Source organism: Oncorhynchus mykiss, chromosome 30 (genome assembly GCF_057628025.1).
Source record: "Oncorhynchus mykiss isolate SJ-2025 chromosome 30, ASM5762802v1, whole genome shotgun sequence".
NCBI classification, from domain to species: Eukaryota; Metazoa; Chordata; class Actinopteri; order Salmoniformes; family Salmonidae; genus Oncorhynchus; species Oncorhynchus mykiss.
This window is the reverse complement of record NC_143051.1, coordinates 3,765,877-3,783,123: the sequence shown is the minus strand read 5'-3', so window position 1 is coordinate 3,783,123 and position 17,247 is coordinate 3,765,877. Positions and strand designations below refer to the sequence as shown.

Sequence of the window (17,247 nt, the reverse complement as noted above, 5' to 3'; positions counted from 1 at the left end):
AATGGCTGACATAACTTGTTATAACCATGTCATAATATGTCATAATGGCTGACATAACCCACCATAATATGGTCGTAACACTGTTATAACACTGCCATGACCCATATATTTACACCTGTTGTGACATAGAGTGTGTTATTTTATGGCTGGTTATGACACCTACATAAGAGTGTCAAGACCCACATTTATTCAAATAATATTTTTCCCTGCCAAGAAGTTTCCTTTCGTTTGAAAGTTTGTTTCTTAAGTCCTTTGTTGTTGTTGTAATTAATTCTTTACAGTATTTTGTTCATCATATTTTAAATAACTAATAGAAAATATACTTCTTGCCAATGTCAAGAAGCATTTCGACCATCGTAATCACATCAGGCAGAGAGTCCTATCATGTCCTTTTATCAGTCCTCAGTCTAATAGAGGGTGGCTTGTCCTGCTCCTGAAATCTGCTCCTACATTCATCCCAGTCCTCAGTCTAATAGAGGGTGTCTTGTCCTGCTCCTGAAATCTGCTCCTACATTCATCCCAGTCATCAGTCTAATAGCGGGTGTCTTGTCCTGCTCCTGAAATCTGCTCCTACATTCATCCCAGTCCTCAGTCTAATAGCGGGTGTCTTGTCCTGCTCCTGAAATCTGCTCCTACATTCATCCCAGTCATCAGTCTAATAGAGGGTGTCCTGCTCCTGAAATCTGCTCCTACATTCATCCCAGTCATCAGTCTAATAGAGGGTGGCTTGTCCTGAAATCTGCTCCTACATTCATCCCAGTAATCAGTCTAATAGAGGGTGTCTTGTCCTGCTCCTGAAATCTGCTCCTACATTCATCCCAGTCCTCAGTCTAATAGAGGGTGTCTTGTCCTGCTCCTGAAATCTGCTCCTACATTCATCCCAGTCCTCAGTCTAATAGAGGGTGTCTTGTCCTGCTCCTGAAATCTGCTCCTACATTCATCCCAGTCATCAGTCTAATAGAGGGTGTCTTGTCCTGCTCCTGAAATCTGCTCCTACATTCATCCCAGTCATCAGAAACAGAGCACTGAGGCAGGTGCATGTCTGACATCAATGTGTGCACAATAACAATGATAATTTTAATATGGTCAATTAAAAAAATAAATGTAATATTAACATAAACATACTGTTGACAAGGAGGCTGTGATGTAATGGAATGTTTTTCCTTGTGTGGTGTGTTTTGACACACTAATGTCAATGTCATAACCAGCCTTAAAATAACACAATATACAGTATGTCACAACAGGCCTAAATGTGTCATGACATGTTATGACCCTATTATAATAGGTTGTGACAAGGTAATGTCAGCTGTTATGACCATATTATGACAGGTTAATGTCAGCTGTTATGACCATATTGTGACAGGTTAATGTCAGCTGTTATGACCCTATTATGACAGGTAAATGTCAGCTGTTATGACCATATTATGACAAGGTTAATGTCAGCTGTTATGACCATATTCTGACAGGTTAATGTCAGCTGTTATGACCATATTATGACAGGTTAATGTCAGCTGTTATGACCCTATTATGACAGGTAAATGTCAGCTGTTATGGCCATATTATGACAGGTTAATTTCAGCTGTTATGACCTTATTATAACAGGTTAATGTCAGCTGTTATGATCTTATTATAACAGGTTAATGTCAGCTGTTATGACCATATTATGACAGGTTAATGTCAGCTGTTATGACCATATTATAACAGGTTATGACAGGTTAATGTCAGCTGTTATGGCCATATGACAGGTTATAACAGGTTAATGTCAGCTGTTATGACCATATTATGACAGGGTAATGTCAGCTGTTATGACCATATTATGACAGGGTAATGTCAGTTGTTATGACCATATTATGACAGGGTAATGTCAGCTGTTATGACCATATTATGACAGGTTAATGTCAGCTGTTATGGCCATATTATGACAGGTTAATGTCAGCTGTTATGACCATATTATGACAGGTTAATGTCAGCTGTTATGACCATATTATGACAGGTTAATGTCAGCTGTTATGACCATATTATGACAGGTTATAACAGGTTAATGTCAGCTGTTATGGCATATTATGACAGGTTATGACGCGTTAATGTCAGCTCTTATGACCATATGACAGTATGTCACAACAGGCCTAAATGTGTCATGACATGTTATGACCCTATTATAATAGGTTGTGACAAGGTAATGTCAGCTGTTATGACCATATTATGACAGGGTAATGTCAGCTGTTATGACCATATTATGACAGGTTAATGTCAGCTGTTATGACATTTTATGACAGGTTAAGACAAGTTAATGTCAGCTGTTATGACATTTTATGACAGGTTAAGACAAGTTAATGTCAGCTGTTATGACCCTATTATGACAGGTTAACCTGTCTACGATACTGGTTCCCAATTGGGAATCAACCCTCCCACGTTCAGCTGAAACGGTGGCGCATGGAACGCAAAAATATTCTTAAAAATATTTAACCTCCACACATTAACAAGTCCAATAGCTCAAATGAAAGATAAACACCTTGTTCATATAGCCAGCAAGTCAGATTTCTAAAATGTTTTACGGCGAAAACATAGCAGATATATATGTAAAACCACCACCAGACACAGCTCATTTGAATAGCCAAAACATGCAATCAACAAACGCAGGATTAAAAAATAAATCGCTCACTAAACTTTTGAAAATCTTCATCAGATGACAGTAATATGACATGTTACACAGTACATATTTTTTTTTTCAATAATATGCCATTTCTATCCATAAATGTCCATTTACAGTGAGTTCACGTTCAGAAATGACTCAAAAATGCCCGCAGGAAATCTATGTAGCGCGGCAAGATAACGTAAATAGACATCATAAACTTTGACTAAATATACATGTTCTACATATAGTTAGAAAGATACACTGCTTCTTTATGCAACCGCTGTGTTAGATTTATTTTTAACGTTACAGAAATCGCACACTATTCCATATGCTGAGACAGCGCTCAGTTCCAAGCTACATTTCTACGTAATGTTGGAGTCAACAGAAACACAGATTTAAGCATAAATATTCCCTTACCTTCGATGGTCTTCGTTCAGAATGTTCTGGAAGGCTTCATACTTACCCAATACATCGTTTGGTTTCAAGTCTTGCGTCTTTGTATTAGCTACTGCTAATAACATCAGCTGAAATGCACCCAAAATGTCCTCTGGTCCGGAAAAGTTGCGCATCAAAACTTCAAAATTACATATTATATGTCGACTAAACAGGTCAAACTAAGTGCAGAAGCAAGCTTTATGATGTTTTAGACACGCAAAACAAACTTCAATTCAATCGGCCATCGTCTGCCCTTCTCTTGAGTGCTGGAACAAAGGAATGGCTGGGACCAATTCGCGCCCATACGCACAGCCTATTCTCTCGTGGCACGCACTAATTTCACTCCCATAGGGTCAATTCTCGCGGGATTTGAACGATTCAAAGCTCTACTGAAAGAGGACATCTAGCGGAAGAGATATAAAGTGTCCCCAGAATCATAACTGGTTGGGAAGGGTGGGGGCCATGACGTCAAAGTTGCTCCAACTTTCATGGCCACAAAAACTAGTTTGGAAGAATGCCTGCCCTGTGAGTTCTGCTATACTTACAGACATAATTCCAACGGTTTTATAATCTTTAGTGTTTTCTATCCAATAATAATTTTTATTTGCATATATTAGCAATTTTTGACAGATTTTTTTTCCAGTTTACTAGGGGTACCCAATCTCTCCAAAGGGGGCGTATGTCTGCCATATCCTTAACAGGTTTTAAGACAAGTTAATGTCAGCTGTTATGACCCTATTATGACAGGTTATGACACGTTAATGTCAGCTGTTATGACATATTATGTGAGGTGTTATGACCATGTGATAAGGTGTTATGACATAGGGTGTCAAGTTAAGTGTTACAGAATATGTTTCTAAAACACTTATACGTTAATGTGGAAGCTACCAGGATTATGGATAATCCTGAATGAATAGTAAATAATTATGAGAGTGAAATGTACAGACGCACAAATATAATACCCTCCAAAAAACACTAACCTCCCCTGTTATTGTAATGGTGAGAGGTTAGCATGTCTTTGGGGTATGATATAAAATGCTAACCTCCCCTGTTATTGTAATGGTGAGAGGTTAGCATGTCTTGTGGGTATGATATTTGTTGGTCGGTAACTTTTTAACTCATCATTATTCACGATTCATGCAGGATCTTCCGTAAACATGATAGCATCCACATTAACGTAGAAGTGTTTAGAAACATATTCTATTCTTATTTACAGTAAAAGTGACTCCAAAATGACACAATACGTTATTTTTCCATTAATTTCTATTGGGGCACAATATAATCTGAAAAACAAACAGCAAATGAATCCAACAAGTTTGTAAAGTCACAAGCTTGATGTAATCATTGCGTGCTAAGAATACAGGACCATATACTGAACATTTTACTACTTTAATACAAATATAAGTGAATTTGTCCCAATACATTTAGTCTCCTAAAATGGGAGGACTATGTACAAAAAGTGCTTTCATTTCTTAACGGTTCACCTGATATGGATGAATTTACCCTCAAATTAAAGTTGGCAGTCAGCCGTGTCAAAATCCAAAGTGCTGGAGTACAGATCCGAAACAACAACAACAACAACAACAACAACAACAAATCACTGTCCCAAAACTTTTGGAGCTCACTGTATATCGACGGCTGACTGTTTTGGTGATCATGGATCCACTAGAAGAAATCCTATTGCAATGTATTATGGGTATCCTGACTAATGAAATCGTCCCTTTCTCCTCTCCTCTTCCAGAGTATGACCTGGAACCATGTGAAGACCCGGGAGTTCCTCCCTACAGCACCCGTAAGGGGTTACAGTTTGGGGTGGGGGACGTGCTCATCTTCTCCTGTTTCCCTGGTTACCGTCTGGAGGGGCCGGCGAGGGTGACGTGTCTTGGTGGGCGGAGGAGGGTGTGGAGCTCCCCTCTGCCAAGGTGTGTTGGTAGGTGGTCACATGATTTAATTTGGCTTTGTTCACCCCCCCCCCCCCCCCCCCCCTGTCCCCACCGATCTCACCTCATCGACACCTCGCTCAGTCATGTACTGTACATCAATTTATACCCACCTCGTCTTCACTTACATCCATCCAGAAGACTGTCCTGGAACACACTCCCACAACCTTCAAAACAACTTTATATACCGCCACCTACTCCTGATACACACTATCATACACTTCCCCTTCAACAACATGTCCCATACCGCAGCAGAGAGTACTACACATTCGGCTAGATTACGGAGATATAGAGTCTGGATTATGGAGATATAGAGTCTGGATTATGGAGATATAGAGACTGGATTATGGAGATATAGAGACTGCATTATGGAGATATAGAGACTGGATTATGGAGATATAGAGACTGGATTATGGAAATATAGAGACTGGATTATGGAAATATAGAGACTGGATTATGGAGATATAGAGAGTGGATTATGGTGGTATAGAGAGTGGATTATGGTGGTATAGAGAGTGGATTAGGGAGATATAGAGACTGGATTATGGAGATATAGAGAGTGGATTATGGAGATATAGAGACTGGATTATGGAGATATAGAGAGTGTATTATGGTGGTATAGAGAGTGGATTACGGATATATAGAGACTGGATTATGGAGATATAGAGAGTGGATTATGATGGTATATAAAGTGGATTATGGAGATATAGAGAGTGGATTATAGTGATATAGAGAGTTGATTATGGTGATATAGAGAGTGGATTATGGAGATATAGAGAGTGGATTACGGAGATATAGAGAGTGGATTGTAGAGATATATAAAGTGGATTATGGAGATATAGAGAGTGGATTATAGAGATATAGAGAGTGGATTACGGAGATATAGAGAGTGGATTACGGAGATATAGAGAGTGGATTATGGAGATATAGAGACTGGATTATGGAGATATAGAGACTGGAATATGGATATATAGAGAGTGGATTATGGAGATATAGAGAGTGGATTATGGAGATATAGAGACTGGATTATGGAGATATAGAGACTGGATTATGGAGATATAGAGACTGGATTATGGCGATATAGAGACTGGATTATGGAGATATAGAGACTGGATTATGGAGATATAGAGACTGGATTATGGAGATATAGAGACTGGATTATGGAGATATAGAGACTGGATTATGGAGATATAGAGACTGGATTATGGTGGTATAGAGAGTGGATTATGGTGATATAGAGAGTGGATTACGGATATGTAGAGAGTGGATTATAGAGATATAGAGACTGGATTATGGAGATATGGAGATATAGAGAGTGGATTATGGAGATATAGAGAGTGGATTATGGAGATATAGAGAGTGGATTATGGAGATATAGAGAGTGGATTAAATGGTTAGAATGAGTGAGTTCTACAAAAATCCAGTGTCACAAAAAAAAATGCAGATTTAATGAGTAAGGCGTATATTCAAATCTTACCCGACGAGGTCCAGAGAACTGCTGGTTTTTCCTTTTCTACTTAATAATTAAATCCACCCACCTGGCGTCCCATTCTAAATCAGTTCCTTATTAGACGGGAGGAATGATAGTCAGCAGTGGTGGTAGTGTAAAAATGAGCCCCTCGTAATTAATAGAATTTAACTATAACGTTTGCAGAACTAACTAAGGAGAGCAGGTGGAATCATAAAAACAGGAAAACAGCTTAAACTGTTACAATGAAATAGAGAAATATACTACATTACCAAAAGTATGTGGACACCGGGCTGGTCGAACATCTCATTACAATATCGTGGGCATTAATATGGAGTTGGTCCCCCCTTTGCTGCTATAACATCCTCCACTCTTCTGAGAAGGCATTAATATGGAGTTGGCCCCCCTTTGCTGCTATAACAGCCTCCATTCTTCTGGGAAGACTTTCCACGAGATGTCCTCTTGGCGTTGTCATGCAGAAACAGGAAAGGGCCTTCCTCAAACTGTTGCCACAAAGTTGGGAGCACAGAATCGTCTAGAATATCGTTGTATGCTGTAGCGTTAAGATTTCCATTCACAGGAACTAAGGGGCCTAGTCTGAACCATGATAAACAGCCCCAGACAATTATTCCTCCTCCACCAAACTTTACAGTGGGCACTATGTATTCGGGCAGGTAACGTTCTCCTGGCATCCGCCACACCCAGATTCATCCATCCATGACAGATGATGAAGAGTGATTCATCACCCCAGAGAACGTGTTTCCACTGCTCCAGAGTCCAATGGCAGTGAGCTTTACACCACTCCAGCCAGCGCTTGGCATTGCACATGGTTATCTTAGGCTTGTGTGCCGCTGCTCGGCCACGGAAACCCATTTCATGAAACTCCCGACAAACCGTTATTGTGCTGAAGTGGCTTCCAGAGGCAGTTTGGAACTCGGTAGTTGCAACCGAGGAACTGATGATTTGTACTTTTTACACGCTTCAGCACTCAGCGGTCCCGTTCTGTGAGCTCGTGTGGTCTACCACTTCACGGCTGAGCCGTTGTTGCTCCTAGACGTTTCCACTTCACAATAACAACACTTACAGTTGACCCGAGGCAGCTCTAGCAGGGCATAAAATGGATGAACTGACTTGTTAGAAAGGTGGCATCCTATGACCGTGCCAAGTTGAAAGCAAGGCCATTCTACTGCCAATGTTTGTCTATGGAGATTGCACGGTGTCCACATACTGCTGTATATTTATATAGTGTATGTTAGAGGCCAGATTTATTCTAATTATACTATGAAATGGCTGGCAGGGACCAACTTTAGAAAGTAATTTGTCTAAACGTTGAAATTTTGACATTCCAGTTGAATTCGTATTTTTATTTTCTGTTATCTGGTCTTCTGCTTTTTCTATGTTTGGGAGAAACTGGGTCAGGCAACTACATGAATATGAGTTGACGGCTGGCTGAACGGTTTTCAGTTGTCCTTTTTATGGATTCGAGTGGTTTTCTCTCCGCAGTGAGTTTCTATTTGTGTTTCAATTTGACAGACCAAAATACTGTAAATGTGTAGAAAGGGTCACAGATACGTTGAACTCCATCCAGTCAGAGGTCATCAGTTCTCGTCTCTCCTACATTATCCTCCCCCCCCTGCATGTCTCCGTAGAAGCAGGTTTAAGTACATATGCTGGATGATTGTGATGTGTGACCCCTTTCTCTCTCTCTCTCTCTCTCTCTTCCTTCTGTCTCTCTCTTCCTTCTCTCTCTCTTCCTTCTCTCTTTCTCCCTCTCTCTTCCTTCCTTCCTTCTCTCTCTCTCTCTTCTAGCTGAGTGTGGATCCTCAGTGACTGGCATGCAGGGAGTGCTGCTGTCTCCTAACTACCCAGGTTACTATGGGAACCACCACGAGTGTATCTACTCTATACAGACCCAGCCAGGCAAAGGCATCCAGCTCCGAGCACGAGACTTCAGACTGGAGGACGATGACATGCTCAAAGTGAGGGGGGCAAAGAGCGTGTGTGTGTGTGTGTGTGTGGGTGTGTGTGTGTGTGTGTTTGTTTGCATGCTCGCATATGGCATGAGCTTAGTGCGGAAACCTCTTAGGGTATGTTTGTGGGAGGGAGGGAGTGAGTGAGGGATAGATTGGAGTGAGGGATAGATTGGAGTGAGGGATAGATTGGAGGGAGGGATAGATTGGAGGGAGGGAGGGAAAGAGGGATAGATTGGAGTGAGGGAGGGCGGGATACATTGGAGTGAGGGAGGAGAGAGGGATCGATTGGAGTGAGGGAGGGAGGAATAGATTGGAGGGAGGGAGGGACTGGAGGGAGGAATAGATTGGAGGGAGGGAGGGAGGGAGGGAGGGGGGAGGGAGGGAGGGAGATGGTTTCTTTCATTTAGATACAGGATACAGAACCTTCAGAAAGTATTGACACCACTTGACTTTTTCCACATGTTGTTGTGTTACAGTATTACAGATGGTTTACATGTTGTTGTGTTACAGTGTTCCAGATGGTTTACATGTTGTTGTGTTACAGTATTCAAGATGGTTTACATGTTGTTGTGTTACAGTATTCCAGATGGTTTACATGTTGTTGTGTTACAGTATTCCAGATGGTTTACATGTTGTTGTGTTACAGTATTCCAGATGGTTTACATGTTGTTGTGTTACAGTATTCCAGATGGTTTACATGTTGTTGTGTTACAGTATTCCAGATGGTTTACATGTTGTTGTGTTACAGTATTCAAGATGGTTTACATGTTGTTGTGTTACAGTATTCCAGATGGTTTACATGTTGTTGTGTTACAGTATTCCAGATGGTTTACATGTTGTTGTGTTACAGTATTCCAGATGGTTTACATGTTGTTGTGTTACAGTATTCCAGATGGTCTACATGTTGTTGTGTTACAGTATTCCAGATGGTTTACATGTTGTTGTGTTACAGTATTCCAGATGGTTTACATGTTGTTGTGTTACAGTATTCCAGATGGTTTACATGTTGTTGTGTTACAGTATTCCAGATGGTCTACATGTTGTTGTGTTACAGTGTTCCAGATGGTCTACATGTTGTTGTGTTACAGTATTCCAGATGGTTTACATTGAGATGTTGTGTCACGGGCCTACGCACATTCCCCCATAACGTCAAAGTGAAATTATGTTTTTAGAAATGTTCACAAATGTATTAAAAATTAGAAGCTGAAATGTCTTAGTCAATACGTTTTCAATGATTTTGTTATGACAAGCTTAAATAAATTCAGCGGTTAAACATGTGTTTATAATTAGTTGCATGGAGTCACTCTGTGTGCCATAATAGTTTTTAAATTACTACCCCATCTCTGTACCCCACACATACCATCAATTATCTGTAACGTCCCAAGTCAAACAGTGAATTTGAAGCACAGATCCAACCACAAAGACCAGGAAGGTTTTCTACAGTTCACAAAAGAAGGGCACCTATTGGTACAATAGATGGGTGAATAAAAAAAGCAGGCATTAAATCACCCTTTTGAGCATAGTGCAAAGATACAGGCGTCCTTCCTAACTCAGTTGCTGGAGAGGAAGGAAACCGCTCAGGCATTTCACCATGAGTACAATGATGACTTTAAATCAGTTACAGAGTTTAATGGCTGTGGAAAGAGACAACTGAAGATGGTTCTATCTCTCTCATTCTCTCTCAATCTCGCTCTCTCTCTCTCTTTGTCTCCCCATCTCTCTCTGTAGGTGTTTGATGGCAATAGTAACCAGGCTCGTCTGTTGGGTGTTTTCTCTGGGACTGAGCTGCAGGAAAACACACTCAACTCTACTTCCAGCTCCATGTGGCTGGAGTTCGTCAGTAACACAGAAAACACCAGCAAGGGCTTTGAGCTGCACTTTACCAGTGAGTAACATAGTCCTTGCCTTCTGGTGTCGACCAATAATAGGCAGTGTCCAAAGCAATAGCAGGTGTAGAGTATGGTGCAGTATGAATACTGTGAAGCGGAATAGCTGAGCCGTTATATATTCTATAGCTCAAACCCTTTTGTTTCTCTGCCCCACCTTCCATCCATCTCCTCATGTCCCGAATCCTTCCGTCTTCTCTCTTTATCCCTCCGTCTTCTCTCTCCATCCCTCCGTCTTCTCTCTATATCCCTCCGTCTTCTCTCTTTATCCCTCCATCTTCTCTCTTTATCCCCCCGTCTTCTCTCTTTATCCCTCCGTCTTCTCTCTATATCCCTCCGTCTTCTCTCTCTATCCCTCCATCTTCTCTCTTTATCCCTCCGTCTTCTCTCTTTATCCCTCCGTCTTCTCCCTTTATCCCTCCGTTTTCTCTCTTTATCCATCCGTCTTCTCTCTTTATCCATCCGTCTTCTCTCTTTATCCATCCGTCTTCTCTCTTTATCCATCCGTCTTCTCTCTATCCCTCCGTCTTCTCTCTTTGTCCCCCTGTCCTGCAGGTTTTGAGCTGTTGAAGTGTGAGGACCCGGGTGTTCCTCAGTTTGGTTATAAGAGAGAAGATAAGGGTCACTTCGCTGGCAGCACCGTGTGTTATAGCTGTGACCCAGGATACACCTTGAAGGGACCCCAGATCCTGACCTGTTTGAGGGGGGAGAGGAGAGCCTGGGATAGCCCCCTGCCCTTATGTGTCGGTGAGTTTATATATCTGTGTGTCTGTGTGTGTGTGTGTGTGTGTGCAAGCGATCAGAAAAGCACATACCCTTCCATTATGGGTGGGCAACCAGAAAACAAGTTTTAAGGCTAACATCTGACCTAAGATCAGTATTTCACCTCTCTAGGGTATGTGGGACACTAGCGTCCCAACTGGCCAACATCCAGTGAGATTGCAGAGCGCCAAATTCAAATACAGAAATACTCATTATAAAAATTCAGAAAAGATACAACTATTTTACATAGGTTTAAAGATGAACTTCTTGTGAATCCAACCACGGTGTCAGATTTCAAAAATGCTTTACGGCGAAAGCATACCATGCGATTATTTGAGAACATCTCCCAGCAAACAAATCATTACAAACAGTAACCAGCCAAGTAGAAGAGTTTCACAAGTCAGAAATAGAGATAAAATTAATCACTTACCTTTGATGATCTTCATATGTTTGCACTCAGAAGACATTAATTTATTCAATAAATGTTCCTTTTGTTCGATAAAGTCTCTCTTTATATCCAAATACCTCTGTTTTGTTTGCACGTTTTCTTCAGTATTCCACAGGCTCAAACGCAGTCACAACAGGCAGACAAAAAAATCTAAATTGTATCCGTTAAGTTCATAGAAACATGTCAAACAATGTTTATATTCAATCCTCAGGTTGTTTTTAGCCTAAATAATCTATAATATTTCAACCGGACAATAACGTCGTCAATATAAAAGGTAAACAAGAAAGGCACTCTCTCGGTCGTGCGCATGAAAAAGCTCTGTGACACGGCAGGGTCCACTCATTCAGACTGCTCTTACTCCCTCATTTTTCAGAATACAAGCCTTGAACAATTTCTAAAGACTGTTGACATCTAGTGGAAGGCCTAGGAACTGCAATTTGAGTCCCAAATCAATGGATACTTCAATGGCATTGAATAGAAATGTACAACAACAACACAAAATCCTACTTCTGGAATGGATTTTTCGCAGTGTTTCTCCTGCCAAATCAGTTCTGTTATACTCACAGACACTATTTTAACAGTTTTGGAAACTTTAGGGGTTTTTCTATCCAAATCTACCAATTATTGTATGCATATCCTATCTTCTGGGCCTGAGTAGAAGGCAGTTTAATTTGGGCTTTTCATCCACAATTCCAAATGCTGCCCCCTACCCTAGAGAAGTTAAGGGCACCATCCTGCTCCATTCTCCTCTCTCATTAAAACTAGTTAGGCATTTCCCAGGTTACCTATTTTGCATATGGCCTTGCCTACACCTAGCAACTTGGAAAAGTTTTATCAGTTTAAAGAATATTTCTGAAGAATCTCAACTATAAAATATATTCTGGTTTGTTTAATTAACACTTTTTTTTGGGGGATACTACATGATTCCATGTGTGTTATTTCATAGTTTTGATGTCTTCCCTATTTAGCTATGAATGGATGCGTGGTTCACCAATCATGGCCTTGATTGGCTCAGTAACAAGGTGTGGTAGTTAGGACGTCAGGTGACGTCCTGACAACTGATGAACAGAAATGTTCTTGCAAACTTCCCATTAAACATCGTATATTACATTTTGTTTATGATCGATGGAACGTTGATTTAATATTTTCCACAGAAATTTGGACAGGTGAATGTTTCATCACAAAAATATCTAGAACGTGAATAACTCAGCTGCATAATACCAGGGTATATTTGGTGGTCTGCCTCCTCAGCTGCATAATACCAGGGTATATTTGGTGGTCTGCCTCCTCAGCTGCATAATACCAGGGTATATCTGGTGGTCTGTCTCCTCATGACTACATAATACCAGGGTATATCTGGTGGTCTGGCTCCTCAGCTACATAATACCAGGGTATATCTGGTGGTCTGCCTTCTCAGCTGCATAATACCAGGGTATATCTGGTGGTCTGCCTCCTCAGCTGCTTAATACCAGGGTATATCTGGTGGTCTGTCTCCTCAGCTACATAATACCAGGGTATATCTGGTGGTCTGTCTCCTCATGACTACATAATACCAGGGTATATCTGGTCTGTCTCCTCAGCTACATAATACCAGGGTAAATCTGGTGGTCTGTCTCCTCATGACTACATATTACCAGGGTATATCTGGCCTGTCTCCTCAGCTACATAATACCAGGGTAAATCTGGTGGTCTGTCTCCTCATGACTACATAATACCAGGGTATATCTGGTGGTCTGGCTCCTCAGCTACATAATACCAGGGTATATCCGGTGGTCTGTCTCCTCATGACTACATAATACCAGGGTATATCTGGTGGTCTGTCTCCATAATACCAGGGTAAATCTGGTGGTCTGTCTCCTCATGACTACATAATACCAGGGTATATCTGGTCTGTCTCCTCAGCTACATAATACCAGGGTATATCTGGTGGTCTATCTCCTCATGACTACATAATACCAGGGTATATCTGGTGGTCTGTCTCCTCATGACTACATAATTCCAGGGTATGTCTGGTGGTCTGTCTCCTCATGACTACATAATACCAGGGTATATCTGGTTGTCTTTCTCCTCGTGACTACATAATACCAGGGCATATCTGGTGGTCTGTCTCCATAATACCAGGGTATATCTGGTGGTCTGTCTCCTCATGACTGCATAATACCAGGGTATATCTGGTGGTCTGTCTCCATAATACCAGGGTATATCTGGGGGTCTGTCTCCATACTACCAGGGTATATCTGGGGGTCTGTCTCCATAATACCAGGGTATATCTGGTGGTCTGTCTCCTCATGACTACATAATACCAGGGTGTATCTGGTGGTCTGTCTCCATAATACCAGGGTATATCTGTTGGTCTGTCTCCTCATGACTACATAATACCAGCGTATATCCGTTGGTCTGTCTCCTCATGACTACATAATACCAGGGTATATCTGGTGGTCTGTCTCCATAATACCAGGGTATATCTGGTGGTCTGCCTCCTAAGCTACATATTACCAGGGTATATCTGGTCTGTCTCCTCAGCTGCATAATACCAGGGTATATCTGGTGGTCTGTCTCCTCATGACTACATAATACCAGGGTATATCTGGTCTGTCTCCTCAGCTACATAATACCAGGGTATATCTGGTGGTCTGTCTCCTCATGACTACATAATACCAGGGTATATCTGGTCTGTCTCCTCAGCTACATAATACCAGGGTAAATCTGGTGTTCTGTCTCCTCATGACTACATAATACCAGGGTATATCTGGTGGTCTGTCTCCATAATACCAGGGTATATCTGGAGGTCTGGCTCCTCAGCTACATAATACCAGGGTATATCTGGTGGTCTGCCTCCTCAGCTGCATAATACCAGGGTATATCTGGTGGTCTGCCTCCTCAGCTGCTTAATACCAGGGTATATCTGGTGGTCTGCCTCCTCAGCTGCATAATACCAGGGTATATCTGGTCTGTCTCCTCAGCTGCATAATACCAGGGTATATCTGGTGGTCTGCCTCCTAAGCTACATATTACCAGGGTATATCTGCTCTGTCTCCTCAGCTGCATAATACCAGGTTATATCTGGTGGTCTGTCTCCTCATGACTACATAATACCAGGGTATATCTGGTCTGTCTCCTCAGCTACATAATACCAGGGTATATCTGGTGGTCTGTCTCCTCATGACTACATAATACCAGGGTATATCTGGTGGTCTGTCTCCTCAGCTACATAATACCAGGGTAAATCTGGTGGTCTGTCTCCTCATGACTACATATTACCAGGGTATATCTGGTGGTCTGTCTCCATAATACCAGGGTATATCTGGTGGTCTGTCTCCTCATGACTACATAATACCGGGGTATATCTGGTCTGTCTCCTCAGCTACATAATACCAGGGTATATCTGGTGGTCTGTCTCCTCATGACTACATAATACCAGGGTATATCTGGTCTGTCTCCTCAGCTACATAATACCAGGGTATATCTGGTGGTCTGTCTCCTCATGACTACATAATACCAGGGTATATCTGGTCTGTCTCCTCAGCTACATAATACCAGGGTAGATCTGGTGGTCTGTCTCCTCATGACTACATAATACCAGGGTATATCTGGTCTGTCTCCTCAGCTACATAATACCAGGGTAAATCTGGTGGTCTGTCTCCTCATGACTAAATAATACCAGGGTATATCTGGTGGTCTGGCTCCTCAGCTACATAATACCAGGGTATATCCGGTGGTCTGTCTCCTCATGACTACATAATACCAGGGTATATCTGGTGGTCTGTCTCCATAATACCAGGGTAAATCTGGTGGTCTTTCTCCTCATGACTACATAATACCAGGGTATATCTGGTGGTCTGTCTCCTCATGACTACATAATACCAGGGTATATCCGGTGGTCTGTCTCCTCATGACTACATAATACCTGGGTATATCTGGTGGTCTGTCTCCTCATGACTAAATAATACCAGGGTATATCTGGTGGTCTGGCTACTCAGCTACATAATACCAGGGTATATCCGGTGGTCTGTCTCCTCATGACTACATAATACCAGGGTATATCTGGTGGTCTGTCTCCATAATACCAGGGTAAATCTGGTGGTCTTTCTCCTCATGACTACATAATACCAAGGTATATCTGGTGGTCTGTCTCCTCATGACTACATAATACCAGGGTATATCCGGTGGTCTGTCTCCTCATGACTACATAATACCAGGGTATATCTGGTGGTCTGGCTCCTCAGCTACATAATACCAGGGTATATCCGGTGGTCTGTCTCCTCATGACTACATAATACCAGGGTACGTCTGGTGGTCTGTCTCCTCATGACTACATAATACCAGGGTATATCTGGTGGTCTGTCTCCTCATGACTACATAATACCAGGGTATATCTGGTGGTCTGTCTCCTCAGTTACATAATACCAGGGTATATCTGGTCTGTCTCCTCAGCTACATAATACCAGGGTAAATCTGGTGGTCTGTCTCCTCATGACTACATATTACCAGGGTATATCTGGTCTGTCTCCTCAGCTACATAATACCAGGGTAAATCTGGTGGTCTGTCTCCTCATGACTACATAATACCAGGGTATATCTGGTGGTCTGGCTCCTCAGCTACATAATACCAGGGTATATCCGGTGGTCTGTCTCCTCATGACTACATAATACCAGGGTATGTCTGGTGGTCTGTCTCCTCATGACTACATAATACCAGGGTATATCTGGTGGTCTGTCTCCTCATGACTACATAATACCAGGGTATATCTGGTGGTCTGTCTCCTCAGTTACATAATACCAGGGTATATCTGGTGGTCTGTCTCCTCATGACTACATAATACCAGGGTATATCTGGTGGTCTGTCTCCTCATGACTACATAATACCAGGGTATATCTGGTTGTCTTTCTCCTCGTGACTACATAATACCAGGGCATATCTGGTGGTCTGTCTCCATAATACCAGGGTATATCTGGTGGTCTGTCTCCATAATACCAGGGTATATCTGGGGGTCTGTCTCCTTACTACCAGGGTATATCTGGGGGTCTGTCTCCATAATACCAGGGTATATCTGGTTGTCTGTCTCCTCATGACTACATAATACCAGGGTATATCTGGTGGTCTTTCTCCTCGTGACTATTTAATACCAGGGAATATCTGGTGGTCTGTCTCCATAATACCAGGGTATATCTGGTGGTCTGTCTCCTCATGACTACATAATACCAGGGTATATCTGGTGGTCTTTCTCCTCGTGACTATTTAATACCAGGGAATATCTGGTGGTCTGTCTCCATAATACCAGGGTATATCTGGTGGTCTGTCTCCTCATGACTACATAATACCAGGGTATATCTGGTGGTCTGTCTCCATAATACCAGGGTATATCTGGTGGTCTGTCTCCATAATACCAGGGTATATCTGGTGGTCTGTCTCCATAATACCAGGGTATATCTGGTGGTCTGTCTCCATAATACCAGGGTATATCTGGTGGTCTGTCTCCATAATACCAGGGTATATCTGGTGGTCTGTCTCCTCATGACTACATTATACCAGGGTATATCTGGTGGTCTGTCTCCATAATACCAGGGTATATCTGGTGGTCTGTCTCCATAATACCAGGGTATATCTGGTGGTCTGTCTCCATAATACCAGGGTATATCTGGTGGTCTGTCTCCATAATACCAGGGTATATCTGGTGGTCTGGCTCCTCAGCTACATGA

The 17,247-nt window shown here is 41.9% G+C and overlaps 1 protein-coding gene across 1 annotated transcript in view; it reads left to right on the top strand.

Moving 5' to 3' along the window:
- The window catches only part of csmd2 (CUB and Sushi multiple domains 2), a gene marked incomplete at its 5' end in the record, with an annotated part of 597,374 nt that overhangs the window by 228,363 nt on the left and 351,764 nt on the right, over positions 1–17,247 (top strand). The window contains 4 exons of the mRNA XM_090227432.1: positions 4,812–5,000; positions 8,288–8,457; positions 10,180–10,336; positions 10,893–11,084. Coding sequence (XP_090083558.1) covers positions 4,812–5,000; positions 8,288–8,457; positions 10,180–10,336; positions 10,893–11,084 — 708 coding nt within the window. The remainder of the gene's footprint in view (positions 1–4,811; positions 5,001–8,287; positions 8,458–10,179; positions 10,337–10,892; positions 11,085–17,247) is intronic.